General features: G+C 36.8%; 1 protein-coding gene across 7 annotated transcripts in view; it reads left to right on the top strand.

Moving 5' to 3' along the window:
* The first annotated feature begins 448 nt into the window (after positions 1-448).
* The window catches only part of caskin1 (CASK interacting protein 1), a 160,919-nt gene continuing 139,879 nt past the window's right edge, over positions 449-21,488 (top strand). For all 7 annotated transcript variants that reach the window (XM_056453845.1, XM_056453840.1, XM_056453844.1 and 4 more), the window contains exon 1: positions 449-1,133. In XM_056453845.1, the coding sequence (XP_056309820.1) occupies positions 1,040-1,133 (94 nt within the window). In that variant the 5' untranslated portion in view covers positions 449-1,039. The remainder of the gene's footprint in view (positions 1,134-21,488) is intronic.

The following is a 21,488-nucleotide window of genomic DNA, read 5'->3' as shown; positions in this document are numbered from 1 at the left end:
GGTTGCAAACAATTTATAATTATAATCAATTTTATTTGTTTGTTTAAATTCAGCCCATATAAACTGTTTGCAACCACCTTACAAACATTTAGTAAATCCAATTAATATGTTTTTTTCAGTGTAGATCAATCTATCTGTACGGCTGCATGATTATTTACTAATTATAAATAACTATAGCAGCATAAAGAAATGTTTTATAAAACAAAATACAATTGGTTTTCATCTACAGTGCACAGGTGAGATATATCCGTCCTCCTGCAATTCACCTTTTTTGGCAGAATCAGTTTCCAGTGCCAGCTACAGGGCAAGGCTTGTTTTGAACAGCATGTCTTACAGCAGTGCATGAATGTAGTCTGGTAGCATGTGGCTGTCAGCACTGGAATAGGGGGGTGTTCCTACACTTCGGGTCCGCCCTCTGGATGAAGCGGAGCCATTTACCACAGCAATGTCAGCCCAATCCACGGCTGGGGATACGCACATCGCACGCTCCTAGTGTAGAGCCGTCGCAGCGCAGAAAAATAACGGTGCGCGAACCACGGAGCGATGGCACCGCCGACCGATGCGTCCTCAGCCTCACGGATCCCAGGAAAAGCCGCTCCAGGAAATTTAAAGCAACATTGATTTCTTGGCTGCATTTGAATGCATCGCATCAACTCCGCTCACGCCACGAAAACGTGATTAGTGCCGATTTATCTTGTGATGGCTTTCTAGAACAGACTGTTCAATCACTACGCAGACTGAAGATCAGATCTGATCCATCACAGATGCGTTAATTGAACGTCCGTCGCTGTTCTTGCCTATATTATCTTCTCGACGTCGGAATAAAAACATCTGTGGTTGATAGAAGCAGCTGCACCAGCTCTATAGTATTCGAGCATCCTTCCGCGAGTGTGCATCATCACCACCACCACCACCATCATCATCATCATCATCATCGCACCCTGCAGCTCCATCGCAAGAGGGAGGATCCGCAGAGGAGCTCTCCGGGCAACACTGCTCACGCATTCAGAGGATGCTTTGGATGTAAAAATTACTAACCATGGGGAAAGATCAGGAATTACTTCAAGCGGTGAAGACTGAGGACCTGATGACGGTGCAGAAGCTCCTGCAGAGGCCCAAACCCGGGAAAGCAAGTAGGTCTTGCTTGATTTGAAAAATGATTATTGCTTGCAATGTTATCATGACTGATAGTAGAGGGAGGAGAGATCGTGAGGAGTTGCATACTCTATGCTGAGAACACTCGCACTACCCTTTAATTGTGGGTAGAGATGTTTTCAGTCAAGCATGTGTGTTATATTGGACGTCCTCCTCACCAATTAAGCTTCTTATCTGGCTTTACTAGTCATCTTGGTAAACATTTTGGTTTTTGGTGGTCCACCAGCTTCGACCACCATAAACCAGTCAGGAAATGCTTTACTGGTCTGAGCTGTTGTTTTCCCCCGGCAAGATGGTTCTCATACTGATGTTACAGACTGTCATGTGATAATCAAGATCTACTGGTACTGATGAACAACACATCAGCTTTAATACAAGATTGTTTGTCAGTTATCAGTGGGTATTGAAAGCACTGATTTGCAATCTGCATGTTATCCTGTGCTGTTATTCTACCCACCCTGGTGCCATCCAAGATGTAGGTGAAATTCTTTTTAGTTTGACATTTAACAAGATTTTTTAAGCTGAAACCATGATTTTCGTTGATTCATAAAATGCGAGTAAACTGTCACTTTGACATGTATAGGGAAACAAAAATTTATACCTGTGGCTCTTGACATTGCAATTGAGGTCTATAGGAAATGAAATGATTGGTCTGTGCAAGAAGCAGATAATATTACATTATTAACATTAATTGACAGACTAACGGTCCTCAACATGTCTTTCCATGGCTGTCTGGTGCTTCCTTTCAGGTAATGACGTGTGTGTGTGGATTAGGCATGGGCTGGTATAAGATTCTGACGGTATGATAACCAAGGTTTTACGGTATTGTGATCACTGCTGTAAAATATATTCTTTTTAAATGTCTGGGTAAAAAAAAAAACCTTTTTCCCTTTTGAAGACTATATATTTTATTTTGAGAAACATTTAAAATATTTTGGAGCAGGTAACATGCCAGGCAAAATACTTCAAATGAATCACTAACTTCTGCTGTCTTCATTTGTTTCAAAAACACTAATTTCTTGATGATTTAAAACAGCATCTTTTGAGATCTTTTCTGCTGGAGAGACTGTTATCAAAACAAAACAAAAAAAAAAGTATAGCAGAAAATTTTAACGGTTTTAAAACCTTGACTTTTCCAGACCACGGTATACTTTGAAAACGGTTATCATCCCATGCCTAGTGTGGATGCAAACTCATACATGAGCTGATGCTATTTGTTTACAGATGTGAAGGAGGATGTGTGTTGTAATATTTACTAAAATGGTAGTTGTGCTTGTATGACTTTCCATGCATAATCTCAATAACTTTTGGAAGGATTGATTGATATTCGATGATATATGTCAATATGCAACAAGAAGCTTGCACTCCAGACTGTGATCAACAAGCTTGGAACCATTTGCAGAGTTTGTGTATTAAAAGTAATATTGCTGTAAATTAGAGCTGCACAATATTGGAAAAATCTGAAATTGCGATATTTTGTTTGCTGCGATATATATTGCGATATGAATTTAATTTCACCAGATGATTTGAACAACTCTGTTTGAAAAGATTTCATTTATTTAGATCCACTGGGATGATCAAGTCTTTTTTAATGCAGTGCATCTGCATAAAAGATATAAAAAATATGACATTTAAATAAACAGTGCTATATATATATATATATATATATATATATATAAATAAACAGTGCATATATATATATATATATATATATATATATATATATATAATTTTTTTTAAATATATTTTAACAATATCTTTATTTTTTTTAATCTTTATTAAATAATCTAATTCTGTCATGTGACTATTGCAGATAGACACATTGCGATATTGATGCTCAAACGATATACAGTAATGTTCAGCCCTACTGTAAATTGTTTTTCTTTCTTGCACAGACTGTCTCTTCGTAATTTATCAGATGCTCCGAAATGAGACAGTTCACCCAAAATTTGCTCATTTTTTACTCACTCAGGTGGTTCATGAGCTTCATGAGTTTCCTTTTTCTGTTGACCACGGAAGATATTTAGAAAAGAGACCTGCAACCATTGACTTTCATAGTAGTAAAACAAATCTTATGCAAGTTAATGGTTACATTTTCCAGCCTTTTTCAAAATAGCTTTGTTGAACAGAAAAAGAAGCTTGAACCAGTTTGTGACGGATGAGTAAATGATGACAGAATTTTCAGTTTTGTGTGAACTATCCTTTTAACATATGGGTTTTTAGCAGGTACAGTTTTCTTGCATTTATAAATTAAGAACCACAGATTTTTGGCCGAACTGTTCCTTCAACGAATGTTATTTGTTTACAAAATAAGAGTTATGTAAATCTCATTTGGGTTGTTTTGGAAAAAAATGTCTATCAAGAGGCAGAAACATCAAGACTGAGCTGTTTGGTGACCATGAAATGCTTTATATAACTGAGAAATGGAAACAAAATCACCACTTCAGACGGCCCGCTGAGAACCAGCTTTGCTTAGCAGGTTCACATCATCGACTGAAAAGCGAGTGTGAACATTAAAATGCCCACCTGAATTGAACTTCTCGTTGATGCTTCGCTTTGAACACCTCAAACTGAGGTGGCTGAATTGTGCTAGTCTGCTTTCAATCTCCTCCGCCACATCTGTGACATTATCAGCAGCGTCTCACACAACAGCTCGACTGAGATTTCTTTGTCTTACATGCCTGTCTGCGCCGAGCGTGTTTGGATTAGAATAACCCTGAGGGTTGGAGGCAGAGAGCCACAGCCGTCACAATGCTCTTCTGAGCACCAGGCTATGTCTCGGCACTCGTCTGCTTTTCCCCTCTGCCTGTTCTCCTGTGTGACACACACACACACACACACTCTCCTGCCCGGCTAAATACTGCCCTCTGTAATGATGGGGTGAACGAGCATGAGGTGCATCCACATCACTGCACCTTCACAATAGGAGAGGGAGAGCGAGCTGCCAGTGAGCTTCATCACTTGGCTTCGTGCCACAGAAGCAACATGTAGATGTATGTTGTAAACGATGACAGCGTTTGGCACTAAAAAAAAATGTGTGCGGGAAAAACACTGGCTCTGATTTTAGAGTATTTTGTCTTTTGTTGGTGGTTATTTCAGGTCATGGTTGATTTTGTTGACCCATATTAGGTGTGTTGAGTTCACGTGTTCATGTAACCTAGTCGCACTTTGCAGACAAGTTAGTCTTTCACACACAAACAATGAATCTGGGTCTTCAAACAGAGAGTGATACGCCTTTGTGAATGTGTTGGTTAGCTTTTATGTAAAGCTCCACCTCTGTATTGGAAACACAAAGCTACCCAGAAGCCAATTAGTTCCAGTCACAGCAACTGCAGACTCCTGCTTGACAGTGATTGGTTGGGCTGGATGCTGTCTGGCTTCTGTAACAAAGTTTTAGTCAATTGACTAAAATATAGTACATGCATTTGTTTTGTGCTGCAAAAGTCCTATTATGATAAAATCATACCTCATTAGTTCACGATACTATTGAGTACAGATTTAAACAGCTGAGTGGCTAAAAGCAAGACCTTTTGGTTTAACACTTTGAGAATATTTTGGCATGGAGATTGTAATAATTCTTAGAATTGTTCTGTTTGATCAAAGACAGCAAAGTTGTTCCTTTTGTAGACATGGATTTAGAGAATGTTTCGCGATACTTTAGTACTTTACTATTAGCGCAGCACTTAATATCTTTACAATTAAATGGCTTGACAGTGAACAGAAGTAGAATATGATATAGCCGCAGCAACATTGTGTTGTAGGATTACAGTCCTACAGTGATTATCTGTGTCTGCATTACAGTAATCTCACATTTCTCTATGACAAATTTAAAGATTAATTGTTATAGTGTAATGTCCTGTGCTGATGTTTATCTTCCAAGCATGCATTGTGGGATTAATTCATCATTCAGTTGCAGTTGTGTTCTGTTGTTCTATGTATTGCTATCTATTGAATCGTCTATGTATCTTTTCATTTATTGACTGATCTTCAGTATCAGCCATTGAGTTTATTATCTTATCATGATCTGTCTGTCTGTCTATCTATCTGTCTGTCTGTCTGTCTGTCTGTTGTTCTACAAATCATTTCATCTGTTGTCCTCCTTATTCTGTTGTTCTGTCCATCATTCTATCTGGCTGCACGATATTGGAAAAATCTGATATTGCGATGTTTTATTTTTCAGCGATAATATTTTTTATTGTTTTTAACAATTTATGTTGCGATATGAAAACAATTTCACAAGATTGTTTGAATAGCTCTATTTGACGTTCTAACAGTATTCAGGTACAGAAATTGAATAATCACAATAAAAAATATATTTTCCTTCTTTGCTTTGTCTTGGTTATAGTCCAAATATCAAAAAGTTATTAGACCAAGTAAAAAATATTGTTTTGTTTTCACCTTCAGAAGAAATGAGTCAAAATTAAGAGTTTTTCCTTAAAAGATGCATATTATCCTCTAGTGGAATAAAATAATCTTATTTTTGCTTTGAAGTGTAGATATTTGCTCTAGAAACAAGACAAAATTTCGAAATAAGATTTTTTTTTCATAAATCGTAAAAATACTGTATAAATACAGTACTTAAATACAATTTTGTAGCTACTGGTCAACTAAAATTAAGTCTTAACAAGGCCGGATTAACCGGATTAAAGTCAAGTAGGAATCATTAATGAGTGTGTGTATTATGGAAGACTCTTATTCATAGAACTGGATTGGAGAGGCGTTATATCCAAATCATATACATTACACATTCAGTGAACTTAAACAAGTACTTTAAAATACATAAATTTTCACTAGTTGTATTAGTATTTTTTTCAAAGTGTGCTTTAAATGCTAGGTAGGGGGCCTACAAGACATTGTGCCCAGGACCCTCTGAATTCTTAATCCGGGCCTGCCTATTAACAATGCATATCTTGCGATGTGACTATTGCAGATATGCACATTGCAATATTGATGCTGAAACGATATATTGTGCAGCCCTAATGCTAGCCATCATTATGCCACTCAATTTATGAGTTTTAAACACCATACATGTATCTTTGAGAATTATGGGCAGTATAAGAAAGTGAGTTTAGAAAACATCATAAAACATCCTCCAAAAAGTGAAACGAAGCTGCTGGGCCCAGCTCATATTTTGCTCTCACTGCCAGTCAATATTAAGACAGTGGCTTGGAGCCCTGTAGCTAATCCAAGTAATCATTACTTCCACTGCTTAGTGTGATGATTGAATTACAGTGCAGATGGCTTTGAGTGGGTCGCACAGAAAGAAAGAGGGAAAGAGAAGAGGTAAGAGAGCTGTGAGGGGAAGAGAAGCCGCAATAAGACATAGCGGAAAGACATCAGTTACTCCGACACAGTAAAACGTTCACAAATCACTGTATAGTTGGCCATCTTTGGGGGGTTTTAGTAATGAACACGACGCTCGTGCAGATGTCTCACATTGAAGGGTTTTGTTTCTCAATGAGGTGAACCTGTTTTTCTGCTCATTTATCTGCAGAAGTGAGCTCTGCGTTTTGAGGTGTAAGTGTGTATATGGGTCCAGAGGGAGATGGATTGAAAAGAGTGTTTCCAGACGATATCTGCTCAGCATTTTTCCACGAATTCAGCACATTCTCTACCTTTTCCGCGAGCAGAAGCCTACAGAAAGCAACATCTGGAATACAGTATATCTTATTGCAGTAAATTGCTGATTGGTTTCATTAGCACGAAGCGAGTGGAACATTGCAGAGCGTGACTCGAAATACTGATGAAGACATGACGGGACGGGTTATCCATTCTCCACCTCTACAACCTGTTCACATATCCCAGCAGCAATTAGAGAGGAGCTATTTTCGCAGTCGAAACATATGGGGTCCCTAAGGGGGGAAAAACTCAGATCGTTGTAGGCCTCACTCATTCTGCTTTCCTCTGCTGGCTTGATTCCGGAGGTTTGGAGTGAAATAAATCTGGGGAGAGAATGAACGCTGTAGGGGCGAAGTGCTAGATTGATGGATGACTCTCAGCTCACCAAAGTAATGACACTGATGAAATTGATAGGATGTGGTTGCAGGATTTAAAAAATCCAAAATCTGTGTAATCATAAGCTCAGAGTTAAATGGGTTAGTTGAAGGGTTGGAAATCCTCTTCAGCAGGTCTCAATGGAGGTTTACAGTATCTGCTTGACCATCCAGGACAGGAATGTTGAAATCACATGATCTATAAAAAGTCCATAGATTATGTAACATAATCTAGTTTGGTGGTCAAAAGCTCAACAAACGTCATCTAGGAGGTTTTTATATAATAAATTAAAACATTAGAGTAAATGCAAGACTTTTGGAACAAGTGTTTAGGTTTATTTTTTTTCTAATTCTCTAAACATTGTTTCCTGTATGTATGTAGAATAGTTTAGATGCTTTTTTGCATTTTACTAAAAACAGAAAACAAAAAGACATTTGCCATACTAAATTTTAACTAAATGTGTTAAAGTACTCCTAAATTGTTGTCCTGAAAGTGGTTTATGCGTCCTGAATGTTGAGCTGATATAAAGGAATTTTCTGAAGTCATCTCAAGGACATAGAAATGTAAAAAGCTTTGAATTTAAAAAGCACCTATTTTATACGTTTTTTGTGTCTCCAGAATGTGTCTGTAAAGTTTCAGCTCAAAACACCCGTCATATTATTTATTATACCTTTCAGAATATTGGGATTTTCTGCTCTGGACGCAATGCAGTTGTTTTTGTTGCCTGTGCCTTTAATGCTAGTTCTCCCCGCCCACCGTTCCCACGTGCCTGTCAGAGTGTGCCTTAATCTCCCCCTCTGCTACGTCAGATAAACAGCACAGTGACAGACATGAAGGAAGCAGATATCACATAACATTTGTGAGAAATACTACCGTAAGAACTTTACCAATGATCAATTGATGTATTTGTTGTGGAGTTAATTCAAGCCTTTCTGCAATGATGAGTCAGTAAAGACGGTAAAATCGCTGTAATTTATAATAAACGTGCGCTGTTTTAAAAACATTTTAAACTTGTAACACTCATTCTTGATTGCATTGGGGATGATCATAGAGAGCTGAACGGATCCCAGTTGCTTTGGATACATCCTGTCTTGTTGATATGATTATACGCGTTACTACAGAGACATGTTAATACGCGTTTGTCAATCAATTCGGTGGGTGGGAAAAACACACTCCTATGTCACGATGTGGTGGGTCTCAAAATGGAAGGCATATGGATCCTATTTTAACATCAGGAAATTTTTAAAAAGACTTATTGTCTTTATATCACCCCAATATGACACACTTATAACCCCAATATAAACACACTTTACCTACACACACACTTCTGTCCAAACAGCTTACAAAAGATGATTTTCATAGCAAACTAACGGAGAGGTGGGTGTGGTCAAAAATATTATGTCTGGAGGATTTATGACAATTTTTGACTTCACATTGATCTCAATCCTGATTAATAAAAGCTTTAAAAGTATTGTTAATTGTGTCATGTTGCATCAACTGGGTGGCGCAGTGGCTCATTGGTTAACACTGTCGCTTTACAACAAAAAGGTTGCTGGTTCCAGTCCCGGCCGGGCCAGTTGGCATTTCTGAGTTTGCATGTGCTTCCCGTGTTCGCATGGCTTTCCTCTGGGTGCTCCAGTTTCTCCCACAGTCCAAACACATGCACTACACTGAAAAAAATGTTGTCTGCAAAACTGTTGCAAACAATTTATTTGTGCTGAATTTAAATAAACAAATTTAATTTAAGAAAATTCAACTTAATTTGTTTGTTTAAATTCAACCTAAATAAATTGTTTACAACCACTTAATGTAAAAAAATTTGGTAAATCCAAGGAATCATCTTTGAATAATTTTTTTCAGTGTAAAGGTGAATTGGATAAACTAAATTGGCCGTAGTATATGAGTGTGTGTTTGAATGTGATAGTGTATGGGTGTTTACTAGTACTGGGTTGCAGCTAGAAGAGCATTCGCTGTGTAAAACATATGCTGGAATAGTTGGTGGTTCATTCCACTGCAGCGACCCCTGATAAATAACTAATTAAGCCAAAGGAAAATAAATGAAGTAATGAATGTTGCATCAACTATTAAATTTATCAATATCAATTTTCATCGATATACATTTATTGTAATGTGTCATTGTTTTATTTTTACAAACAAAATATTATTTTGAATTTGAGGATAGTATTCATAAATAAATCAGGTATCACTTAAATGTTCACTAAAATGTCAACCAGCCATTCTGGTGTTTTTGTCTTTGTCCCCCTGAGCATTTACATTCAGAGCACATGACCTTAATCTGGAGTCCTGACCCACATAATCCTGAAGGTAGAGGGGGGTCGCAGGACCCTTAAGAACATTAAATGCTGCTGATTTCTCTCAGCAAGATCCTCAACGGCTCTGGTACCAATAAATGTGCTTATCACTATCACTCTGATCAGACTCTCCTGCTTGGTGCACATTAAATCTGTTTACGTTTCATTATAATAGCCTAAGTGCGTAATTGCCATTTTGATGATAATCCTGTAGTATTCATACAGCAAATCTCTGCAAGCTGATAGTTTGAAGGGCTGAAAATGGCCTTGTACAGTTTTAAAAGTCTGTAAAACCTTTTGCTGTTGTGACCATCATTATGAGAGGTGTGAAGAGAAACAGAGGACGAGGCTGACAGCTGTTATGTAACTCAACACAATGGTGGTTGTGGGTGGACAGAGAGAGGGAAAGAGAGGCTGGAAAGTGGACTGTGGGTTTTGTCATTTCTTATATGCTGCAGTGCTAAAGATCATTGTAGGAAAACTAACACATACTCATACTTATTTTTTCAGTATGGATAAATTCAATAAATGTTCTTTTTTTTATAGTGAATAATTAGAATTTGTGGAATTTGTATTAGTTTTATAATATTTAATTGATTAAAAAATCTCAATTTTTATCACTGAAACTGGATTTTTTTTAATAAGAATAAAAAAAGTCAATAAACTCTGTACACTGTAAAAAAGGTCACGACAACAAATATTTTAGTTTTTTACCTTAATCAGATAAATGTTTTATTGATGACGTAAGTTGAGATGACTAGAAAAGTTACAACTAAGGATTTAAGGCAGAAGTTTTTTTTACAGTGTATATGGACACTTTGAAATTGTGTGCAATCTTTATTTAATTTTTTTTTCTAAACATTTATTTATTGAAATAAGATGTTTTCTGTCATGCTTGTAAGATCAATCAGTTTAATTTTTAGTTTGTTTCTTGTGTCAATTTACTTAAATTATTTAAGCTTGTGGAATTTTACTTTTAAGTGACTTACTTCTTATGCTGCGTTCACACCAGACAACGGCGAGTGATTTGCATGTTAAGTCAAAGACACGAATAGACATCCTGCGGCGCGATACGCGCAAATAAAGCAGCGTGATGACGCTTCGCCTGAATGAAATGGCCTGAGTTGAGCGCTTTGCTCGATTGACGCGCTTAACGCGCGTATCGCTCGAGTTGGAAAATTTGAACTTCAGCGGACATTCGCACAGCGTTAACCAGGGAAATCCTCCTGCCTACTCCAAACAACAGTTAATCAACTAGGCTTGGCTCAGTCAGAAGCACCGCTGAAATCTTCCATCATCCAGTTTCTGGAGGAGTTTATGAGCTCAGACAGCTGGGTACAACTCAGAATGGAACCGACATTCATTTTTAGTTTTTAATACATTTTTAGGGGTAGCACAGTGGCTCAGTGGTTAGCACTGTCACCTCACAGCAAGAAGGTTGCTGGTTTCAGTCCCAGCTTGGCCAGTTGGCATTTCTGTATGGAGTTTGCCTATTTTCCCTGTGTTGGCGTGGGTTTCCTCTGGTTGCTCCGGTTTCCCCCACAGTCCAAAGATATGCGCTATAAGTAAGGTGGGTAAACAAAATTGGCCATAGTGTATGTGTGTCTGTGTGTGTGTGTGTGTGTGGGAATGTTTTCCAGTACTGGGTTGTGGCTGTAAGGGCATCCAGTGCGTAAAACATACGCTGGAATAGTTGGCGGTTCATTCCGCTGTGTTGACCCCTGATAAATAATGGACTAAGCTAAAGGAAAATAAATGAATGAGTAAATGAATAAAGTAATCAATTTTTAATGAATCAAATAAAGCACTTTTTTTACACACCTATTTTGACTCTGAGATATATTCCATGCTTCACTTTCGTTTAAACTTGAACACACAATATAATTATTATTACTGTTAATATTAATTAGTTTCTAACATCCATCACTGTAAGAGTCATCCATCATCATATATTCCTCACCGCAAATAAACAGATTTAATGAGTGACTCAGTAAGAGTGACTCAGTAAAGCCAAAGTTACTGAAAATAAAGAATCTTGAGAGAAACTGAGGATCTTCACGTCCAGATGTTGGACTGGGCTGAGCTGACCGACACGCAGCTGTGTGGAGAAATGAAAAACAGTGCAGATGTCTCTGTCTAGAGGCCATATCTGCTCATATACAGCAGACCAACAGATCGCGTATCCAACAAACCTGACTCCATCTGATCCACGTAGACTCAACCATGATTAAAGATCCTGTCTGGAGTGCGAATGAGGAGATTTGGCTGGATATATGGGCTCACAGGAGTGTAGCAGCCATTATAAATGAAGGCAAAATGTCCACAGTTGGGGATTCAAGATAAATTGGTACTAAATCAGTTATTAAAGGATGCTATCTTATGAATTAGATTTGTATGAGATAGTGATTAATGAAATAACAATACAAAATCAACTTTAGCTGGGTTTCCATACTGATGTGAAGCAAATATTTTCAAAATTCACAACAAAAAAAAAGAAAAAATACCCAAATGCAAATTAGGTGTATTTCCATCAACAGTAGTATTGGTAACCAACAGTAAACAAGGCAGGAATAACAGACATTAGTCATGTGGGTGTAATGTTTGCTACATCAGAGTGCCTCAGCAAATGTCTTTCCATCTCCCATTATTAACATGAACCCTTTTCCAAACCCTAGTCCAAAACCAACTCAAGCGAGCAAAACCTTTTCTTTTGCAAATTAAAGGTCCCATGAAATAATTATTTTATTGTAGATGTTATTCACCTCACCTCAAACTTCATGTTTTGGTTGAGGTTACGTCAAACATTGAAGAAAAAAAATTTATTTCGAAGCACTTTAAGGCAACTTTAAGGCACTTCTATTTGAAATTCGGCATTTCAGTCACCCGTTTCTCATGCGATGCTTTAAAATGTGTTGATTTAAAAGGGTGATGGAAACCTAGCTATTGATAATATTAATAAATGTTTTTTAAGTAGAATGGTTTCTGAATCATCATGTGACACTGAAAACTGCTGAAAATTCAGCTTTGCCTCAGAAGAATAAATTACATTTTCAATCATATTCTCATTTATAAATATAATCATATATTTAATTGATTAATTTAATTGAAAAGTGGCTAATTCGTACATATTCATATGACTTCATTAATATGAAATATACTTTTTTCTAAATAGAGGCATCGCGTGCCCCCAAACCTACCCCTAATCCTACCCCTCATTGGGCGATGAGCGAATTGTACTAATATGTACAAATAAGGTCATACAAATAATACGAATTAGCTTAAATGTTAAAGATCAAATCAAAATGTTATGAATTGCCATGAGTTAGCATAGGATAATTATTCATTCATTCAGTCATTCATTCATTCATTCATTCATTCATTTTCTTTTTGGTTTAGTCCCTTTATTAATCAGGGATCACCAAAGCGGAGTGAACCGCCAACTTGTTCAGCATAAGTTTTACGCAGCGGATTCCCTTCCAGCCACAACATAACACTGGGAAACACCCATATACACTCATTCACATACATACACTATGGCCAATTTAGCTTACCCAATTCACCTATAGTGCATGTCTTTGGACTATTGAGGGAAACTGGAGCACCTGGAGGAAACCCACGCGAACATGGGGTAAAAACACGCAAACTCCACAAAAAAATGCCAACTGAGCCAGCCGAGGCTCAAACCAGCAACCTTCTTGCTGTGAAGCAATCGTGCTACCCACTGCGCCACCGTGACACCTAGGATAATTATATTTCAGAATATTGCTGTTTATACTGTGAGAGGCATCTTCAAAAACATCTATATATTCATAGTACAATATTGTCACCTTAATTAAATTTGGCTAGCTGCAGTGCAAAAGAAAAATGAACATTGAAGATGGGTCTGTCACATTGCATTATAGGAGAAGCACCAAATATTAAGTTATGCCATGAAGGTTCATAGCAGGTGGGCCAGTTCAGGGAACATAATATTTTTCTGACAGATTTTCAAGCATACTGTCATAATAGTCTCCCATACATTTCTCCAGGACTGTCGTCCCTGCTTTCCTAGACTGTAGAATCTTTTCGTTTTATGAGTTTTTTCCTCTTAAATAAACCTCTCGCCGCTCATCAGATCACACTTTCCCAGAGGGGCGAGTAGAGTCAGGCATTTGTCTGCGCCCGGACTCAGTCTGTTGAGGAAATGGACGTTTCTCCCCCCTCGTGACATTAATCTTTCTCCCAGTGTAGCTCCAAGTTATTTCAATCCAATCTAGTCTGTGAATTAATTTTCCTCACTCAGGGCCACGTTTAATAAATCATAACTCACACTTTGTGTTAAATCAGTCACGGGCACGGCCAAGGTTTCAACTCTGAACTGTTTCCTTTGCCTATATTCTTTTTTAGTGATAATGAATTTTCTGATGAATTCCTGATGGTGTCATATATCACATCCCTATCAAGCAGATGGAATACAAACATGTTTTCCAAAGCTTTCATTTTACATTTGATGAAACTTCATTCCTTGAAATGGTAATGAATATTTTTTTTAAATTACAGTCAGATTTTCCAATCATTTTGTACAAAGGTGAATTTTTGTTTGACCTTTTTTGTTGTCATAGAAAGCGATTGTGTGTAATGATGGATCTAATTGAGCTGAAAACATTTGGAATGGCCTTTAAGATCAGTCTCAAGTCTAGCCAGAGCTGCGTCTCTGCACTGAATGTACAGAAACATGTCCTAAAGCACGTATTTATATTCTTCTTCCGCAGTAGTCAAAGGGCATGTAGATGCTTTGATGAGAAAAATCCAGTATGCTGTTTGCATAAAGACTCTTTTCTTCATGTTGTCTGAATTAGACAACAATCTTTGTATTATTCAATAAGAATAAGAAGTTGAATAATAAAAAGATTGTGGAGACACAATTACCACACCATTAACAAAAATACATTTCTTGATGTGTAATAAACTCACATGACTTTGCCTCAACAGATCAAGTGATTGGTCAGAGGTTTTTGGTTTAACCAGCAGAAAATTATTTGCTTGAATGACCCACAAAACAAACCTGACATTATCTGTCTCTGAATAAAAAGAATGGTGACTATACTTGCATGTTTTTTGCAAACTCAATGGCACGAGTGGTTTCCATTTATTTTTCTAAGCAGTCATTTTGGGGTTTTTTGGACACAAGATATAAATACTCCTTTATTTGCAAGTTATTTAGAGGATAATCAAAGATGCAACTTTGAATGGAACCATAGCTTTTGAGTCATTGCACTAGGGCTCCAAAATATATCATTTCATCATCGATATCGCAGTGTGTGCATTCGCAATAGTCATATCGCAGCATCTGCAATGTGGAGTTGGGATTAATATAGTTGATCAGCAATGAAGAATGTACAGTGTTTACATTTTACATTACATTTGATTATTCAATAATAGGGGATGGACAATATAGTGAGTATATAAAGTATAGAGAATATAGTGCACTTCTTGTAATGGTGGATCAAACATATATCAATGTAGTAATTTTATGAAATATATGTGCTGTTAATAAAAGAAATACATCTTATAACTTTTTGATGCATTTTCCCCTCTTATTTTACAAATATCATAATATATTGTGGATGGTTTTCTTGAGATATATTGCTGATATCGTGATTTATCATTATCGGGGGCAAAATATCATGATAATATCGTATCGTATTACTATACCTAATTTTCTGACTACTTAATTTACTTTTATTTTTGCTCTATCTTAATTATTTATTCTTGCAACTTCTGTGATTTACTTGTCTACAAGATTGTTCCAATCAAAGTTAATGATTTTATTCCAAATAGAGCTATTCAAGTCATCTGTTGAAATTGTATTCATATGGCAATATAAATCCCAGAAAAATAAAATATCACAATGTCAGATTTTTCCAATCTTCCATCGTGCAGCTCTACATTGTTCATTTGGTTTTTAGTAGACATTCGTACTCTACACTGTGGTATTTTACCGTATTTGCACAACAGTTGCTTCTCATTCGCATAAAGTTTGTTTTGCTACTGTCATCAGAAAAGCTGTCCAGACACTTTGTCTTTGCACATCTCTGTCAGCGTGAACTCCCCTTTAAGACATAATCTCCTGTCAGGTTGATTCTTCAGAGCGCTTTAATAGAATTGGCAGGAAGAATTAGCTCTATTGGCTTCTCTCAGCACTGACACTGATGAAATGCACTGCAGATCCTCTGCAAGTTGGAAAACAGAGCTATGTGTTTCTGTAGAAACACTGTCAAATTTTCCAAAGATTAAACCATTATGTTGGTTTTTCATACATGATCATAATACATCCTATTGTGCAAAAATGCATGTTTCCATACTGAATGTGGCTACATAGTGACTCACAATTGTCGGCTTTGCCAGACCACCATGGTACATTTATTTGTGGAAAATCTTATAACATTTGTCTCCACTCTTAAGAAAGATTACTGTTTTAACATCCAGATTTTACATGTTTGTTTCAGTTCAAATAAACTTGGTTTCTCTGTTAATGCAGTTTAATGTGAACACTGTATGTGAACACGTCTGATGTGCATCAAACAAATCAGACCACAGAATATCAGAACACAGCACAGACCATAAACATCTAAACACCAAAAATTATAATTTGCATTTCAGTGTAAGAGCCAGAAGCATGTCTCCTTGTGCCTGATCTTTATTTGTGTGTTCCTGTTCACCATTTCAGGCAGTTCAATATCAGCAGCCTCCTATAGACAGTGGTGTAAAGAGTACTGAAAAACTATACTCAATTAAAAGTACCATTACTTGCCTAAAAATATAGTGCAAGTAGATCAAAAGTATCTTGTAAATATTACTCAAAGTATGAACAAAATGTAGGCCTTTCAAAAGTACTCAAGAATAGGGAGTAGTTAGTATTACGCTGTAAAAAGCTGATGCTTTGACATGTAATTTGCGGAGATGTGTAAACGGAACATTCTGTAGTGTATTTAGTTATTGCACAGCAGGAATAAAATGTCATAAGATATTAGGGATAATATTAGGTTCATTTGAGGTTGTAATGTCAGGTGACCAAAATTCAAGTCTAGCCAACATCTTAATGTCCAATAACCAAGTCAAATGTTGTTAATATTTGGTTGATTTTAGCTTGTGTTAGAAAGTTACAAAATCCAATGTTGAGCCAACATCTTAAACCAACATCAAATTGACGTGAAATACTGACATTTATTCGTCAGGTAGACGTTGATTTTAGGTTGAATTTAGGTTGGATGTTGGATATTGACGTGGGCCTGACATTGGGTTCTGACGTTAACCTGATTTTCATTTCCAAACAAATTGCAACAAACCCATGACGCAGTGGTACAACGTCAATCTGACATCAAGTTGATGTCTTGTGCCTGTTGGGTTTTTCAGGCTATTTCTGTCATCATTCAGTAAACATCTGTCATCTTCTCATCAGTGATCTGCATGTAAACAGTCTCTGGGTCAATGCTTGTAAAGATTTTGGACATTGTCTTGGACACTTTTAATGCTTTCAAACATTTTGCTGCATTTATAAATCACCCATGTCTTGCGATAGTTCAGTATGATACGATTTACCTTCTATGTGTGATTTGATTGGACAGGAATCACAGGACTGATTTTTCTAATCCCCATAGACAAGAAAAAATTAAGTAGTGACTACAGGTTGAAAGAAAGTAGTAGAGTAAAAGGTAAAAGTAAAGTAAAAGTACACATTTTAAAACTACTTAGTAAATTACAATTAAAAAAAACTCCTCAATTACAGTATTTGTAATTTGTTACTTTATATCATTTCCTGTAGAAATGCTTTGAACATCATAGAAAATCAGTGAACATCAGTCTCCATAATAAAATCACAATTTACTTTATAGATATAATTAATGCTAATAATATATAGTTGACACAGTTATCAATTGTGTAAATTAATAACAAAAACATCTTTGGTACACAGAACTTTGCTGAAATTGCTCAGCAAAGGTGTTGATGGATGAAAATTTTAAAAATTAAAGACAATTAAAAAAGCAATGCAGAGATTACATCTCATTAGAAGGTTACAACAATTTGGTGTGAGTCAAGATATCGGAGTCAAGAACTCGGTTGAAAGTGTTGTGAGTTTTAACATGATTGCATGGCATGGACTGTTTCCAATCAAGAAAAAGCAAAAAATATGTCAAGTAGTAAAAATTGCCAGTGCAATTGTAGGTAAAGTACAAAGACAACCAAATTAATTTCGTCCAATGAGAATTAAACAGAAAGCATGTGTCATTATTAAAAATTGTTCCCATCCCTTAAATATAAAATTTCAGCTCGTGCCATCAAAAAGGAGTTTTAGGCAACCTCAAGTAAAGAAAAATGTGTATCAAATGTGCTTTGTGCCAACTACCATTAGAATTTTAAATACTGGGTTTTAAGTATAAATAGAGTTTTAATTGAGTTTTTAATGTGATGACATTGAATGTATTTGTGCTGCCTGTTTTTCTGTGATGTGTGTAATGTGAACGCTGATGTGGTTGTGTGGTGAAGCCAAAGATAAATTTCCACTTGTCGACAAAAAATTAAATAAAGTAAAGTAAAGTAAAGTAAAGTAAAGTAAAGTAAAGTGCATCTAGTTTGTATACAAGTATAATAAATCTTCCAAAACTGAAATGTAAACCATTTTAAAAACATCATTTCCCACATTATAGTTATCATATTTGTGCAAATGTGTGTCTAATCCAAAATGCAAATTGCTGTTCTTGAAAGTAATTCTATGCAAAATGTGATTTAGATCTGTAATTGTAAATTACATTTGAAAGCTCCGCTAGTTAACCTTTGTGTCATGATCACTTTGCAGCATTATGCAGTGACAAAGGGTTTATCTTGTACCTGGATCTCTGCACTAGGATGATAATCTGCTAGCGGTTATTACTGAGGATTAATTTCATGCTGATTGACCCAGTGACTGTATGTTATTTCGCATCTCATCCTGTCCATGATGTTTCCCAGCGATCATAACACACTGCCCTACTGGTGGACTGTTCGCTGTCCTTATGAGACTGGTTCAAAGATCATCCTGCTGCTCCTGTGAGTGTGTGTGCCCAACAGAGCAGCAGAAAGATGGCAGATGGCGCAGGGTTTACAGGTGCCACACTGTGACCGTGGTCCTGGCAAAGATTAGAGACTGACCGTGCTCGTATTTGGGGGGTGGGATATAGATAAGAGTTGCACATTGCTCACCTTGTCGTCTGTGGAGATTCTCATATATTTTAGTCTGGTTCAGCTGGTTCAGGTGGTGATAAAGTTTGATGCGTTCTGAATGGATCTGGGCACACATTCCTTCAGACTGCGGCGTCAGTCAGGAGCAGCTCTGGATAACAGATGCCTTGTCCTGAAGATCTGTCTGGCCTATCCATGCTTTACTTATCATTTACTATCTCTCTGTTTCAAACAGATGTCTTGGTCATGCAATGGTGTGTGGGTGGAGGGTGGAGACTTGCTTTCAACTTTTGAGAGCCATTCACAAAGTCTGAAAAAGCATCTCCTCCATGTTAACTTCAAGTCTGTGTGAAATCAACATTTACAATGTTTATTTTGCTAGAGCATGTTGTTATTCTTTAGCTGAACAATTAATCTGCGCAAGTTAATTTATTGAAAAAATAAATGTTTGTTTGGTCAGTCAAAGTCTAACCATTTGCTTCTGTGTTTGGTGAGTCAGTCCTTCTATATTGATGTCTGTTTGATGCTTCAGCCACAATAGTTTTAACAACGCCCCTTTTTACCATTAGTTTGCTATGAGGGAAGGATGCATAAAAAGAAAGCCCCACCTGTCACAATCACCAGTGATCTAATCCTGGCAGATCGCTGGTAAACATGCAGATAACTATAAGGACTACAAATCCGCCGGTATATGGACTACAAGTTCCAGTCCAGACACTCACACTGGTTCCTGATCCTGACTGATTGCAAACACACAGCCGGAGGATTGTCAGAGATTGCAAGGACTTTAAATACAACGCACACAGACATCTGTGCTGAGTCTTGTTAAACTGATTGTGAACATAACGACGCGTTTTCCTTGCCTGGTCTTGCCGTGCTTTTGACCCTCGCCTTGTTTGTTTGTTTACATTGTCTGCTGCCTGCCTTTTGATCATCTGCCTGTTTATTGACCACGAATCTGAATTGCCCTTATACATCAGTTGCTACGATGTTGACTGTTGCTTGCCTGACCTTTGTAATAAACCTGTGTTTGGATCCACACCTCTATTGTCAGCATCCCATTCACATTACACCGCCCCTAGACAATATTCTGTTTCAGCTGGAAGCGCATCATCATATTTAAATAAAAGTCTTAGCAACTTTCTGTTCATGCAGACTTTATAATAAAACAGTTCTTATCCCAACTTGTTACTGTAAACAGAAGCTCAGACTGCTTGCCCTGCCTCTAAGTTTCTCTGATTGGTTCACAGCTTTGTAACTGACATCGATGAGTGGTGCTTTGTGTAAGGTTAAAAGAATTTCAGCATTTTCACAGTGTTCCAAAAACATGGTGCTCATGCATGAGGTGCTACAAAAGACGTAAGACAAAAGCAGAGTGGTCATGCACATTCTTCATGTGCATTTACATAGTAATACATGGGATGTAATGATTTACCGTGAGCCAGTTGAAAATCGATTAAATATGTAACAATTCAAACCAAGAGTAACGAATGAATCGTGAGACATTTTTTGAACAGAGGGGGCGCTGTGTTTACAGGCGCAATCTTGCTTTACCAACACAAAAGTGGCGAGCAAGAGTAAAATAACAGCAGTGAAGTGCGCCAGACAAACTGTGAGCAAATACTGCAAAAAGACATTTACTTACACTAACAGAAAAACAAATATGATGCACATAAACCGTCAGCACAGTGAAAACAACTGTCACAGACGTTTATACGCAAAAAAAAAGCTATTAATAAGCTAAAGCAGGTAGACCGGATGATTTGCAGCTCCGCTTACTCTGATGGGTGCTACGGAGATCACAAAGTGCATCAGTGTTTTCATAGCGAAAGTGTGAAGATGTTTTTCAGACTGAAAGAGAAAGTTGTTCTGGTACAGATCTAGGTATTAGACTATTTTATCCTCTTCTTTACAAATGAGTTTATGCATATTTTATTAGGTTGCTTATTATTATTGAATATTTAAAAATGTTCAAGATCATCTCTTCTTAAGTGTATCACACTGGTACTTATACTAATTAATTTATACAAGTAATATTAATTATTCACCTTCATAATCATGTTTAACCACTGTCTCTATCCTACGTCATAATTAGTCAATTTATAATCAGTATTTTACGCCAGTCGCCTGGATCCTATCGACCACCTCTGTACATGCTTCTCTCTGGTTTAGGAAAGGCTTACCTCTCCACACCAGCCATCTCAGTCACCAGTGAAAGAGATTTCTCATCAGCAGGGGACATTGTAAATGTGCAAAGATCGGAGCTTATGCCAGAAAACATAGATATGCTGATATTTCTTTTAAAAAAAGTAAAATCCCAGCACAGTCACAGTTTTAGTTTGTTTAAATTAATGAGTCTTTAGTTTGTATTGTTTATTTTTTATTTTTTTGGATTTTTTTTTTAAATAGCAATTTAGTTATGGCAGAAAATATATTATTTTGCAAAAAAGTGCAGCATTTAAGAAAAAAATAAAGGGCTCTTCACCTTAAATTTGTTTTAAATAATTTTGTTAAAAAATCGTGACTGAATCGTTAATTGTGAGATTAGTATCGTGATTACATCCCTAAGTAATATATTTACTAAGTAAAACGTTTACATAGAAAAAACATTGAAGTAACACATTGAAATGCAAGCTTACATTATTCATGAATGACCTTTTGGTCTTCTGCGTGTTAACATGAAATAGAAGTTGTGATCCCTTTTTTCCCCTATTGTGCAGTTTAAACACTGGGCATCAATATTAGAGAACAGCGTTTTCCAAAGTTTTGAGGCGTAGTCCTTTTATTTGAGGCTATCCTAACAGGAGGAATATAGTTATGGACTGGACA

The sequence above is a fragment of the Danio aesculapii genome, chromosome 3 (genome assembly GCF_903798145.1).
Source record: "Danio aesculapii chromosome 3, fDanAes4.1, whole genome shotgun sequence".
Taxonomy (NCBI): domain Eukaryota; kingdom Metazoa; phylum Chordata; class Actinopteri; order Cypriniformes; family Danionidae; genus Danio; species Danio aesculapii.
This window is presented reverse-complemented; position numbering and strand designations above follow the sequence as displayed.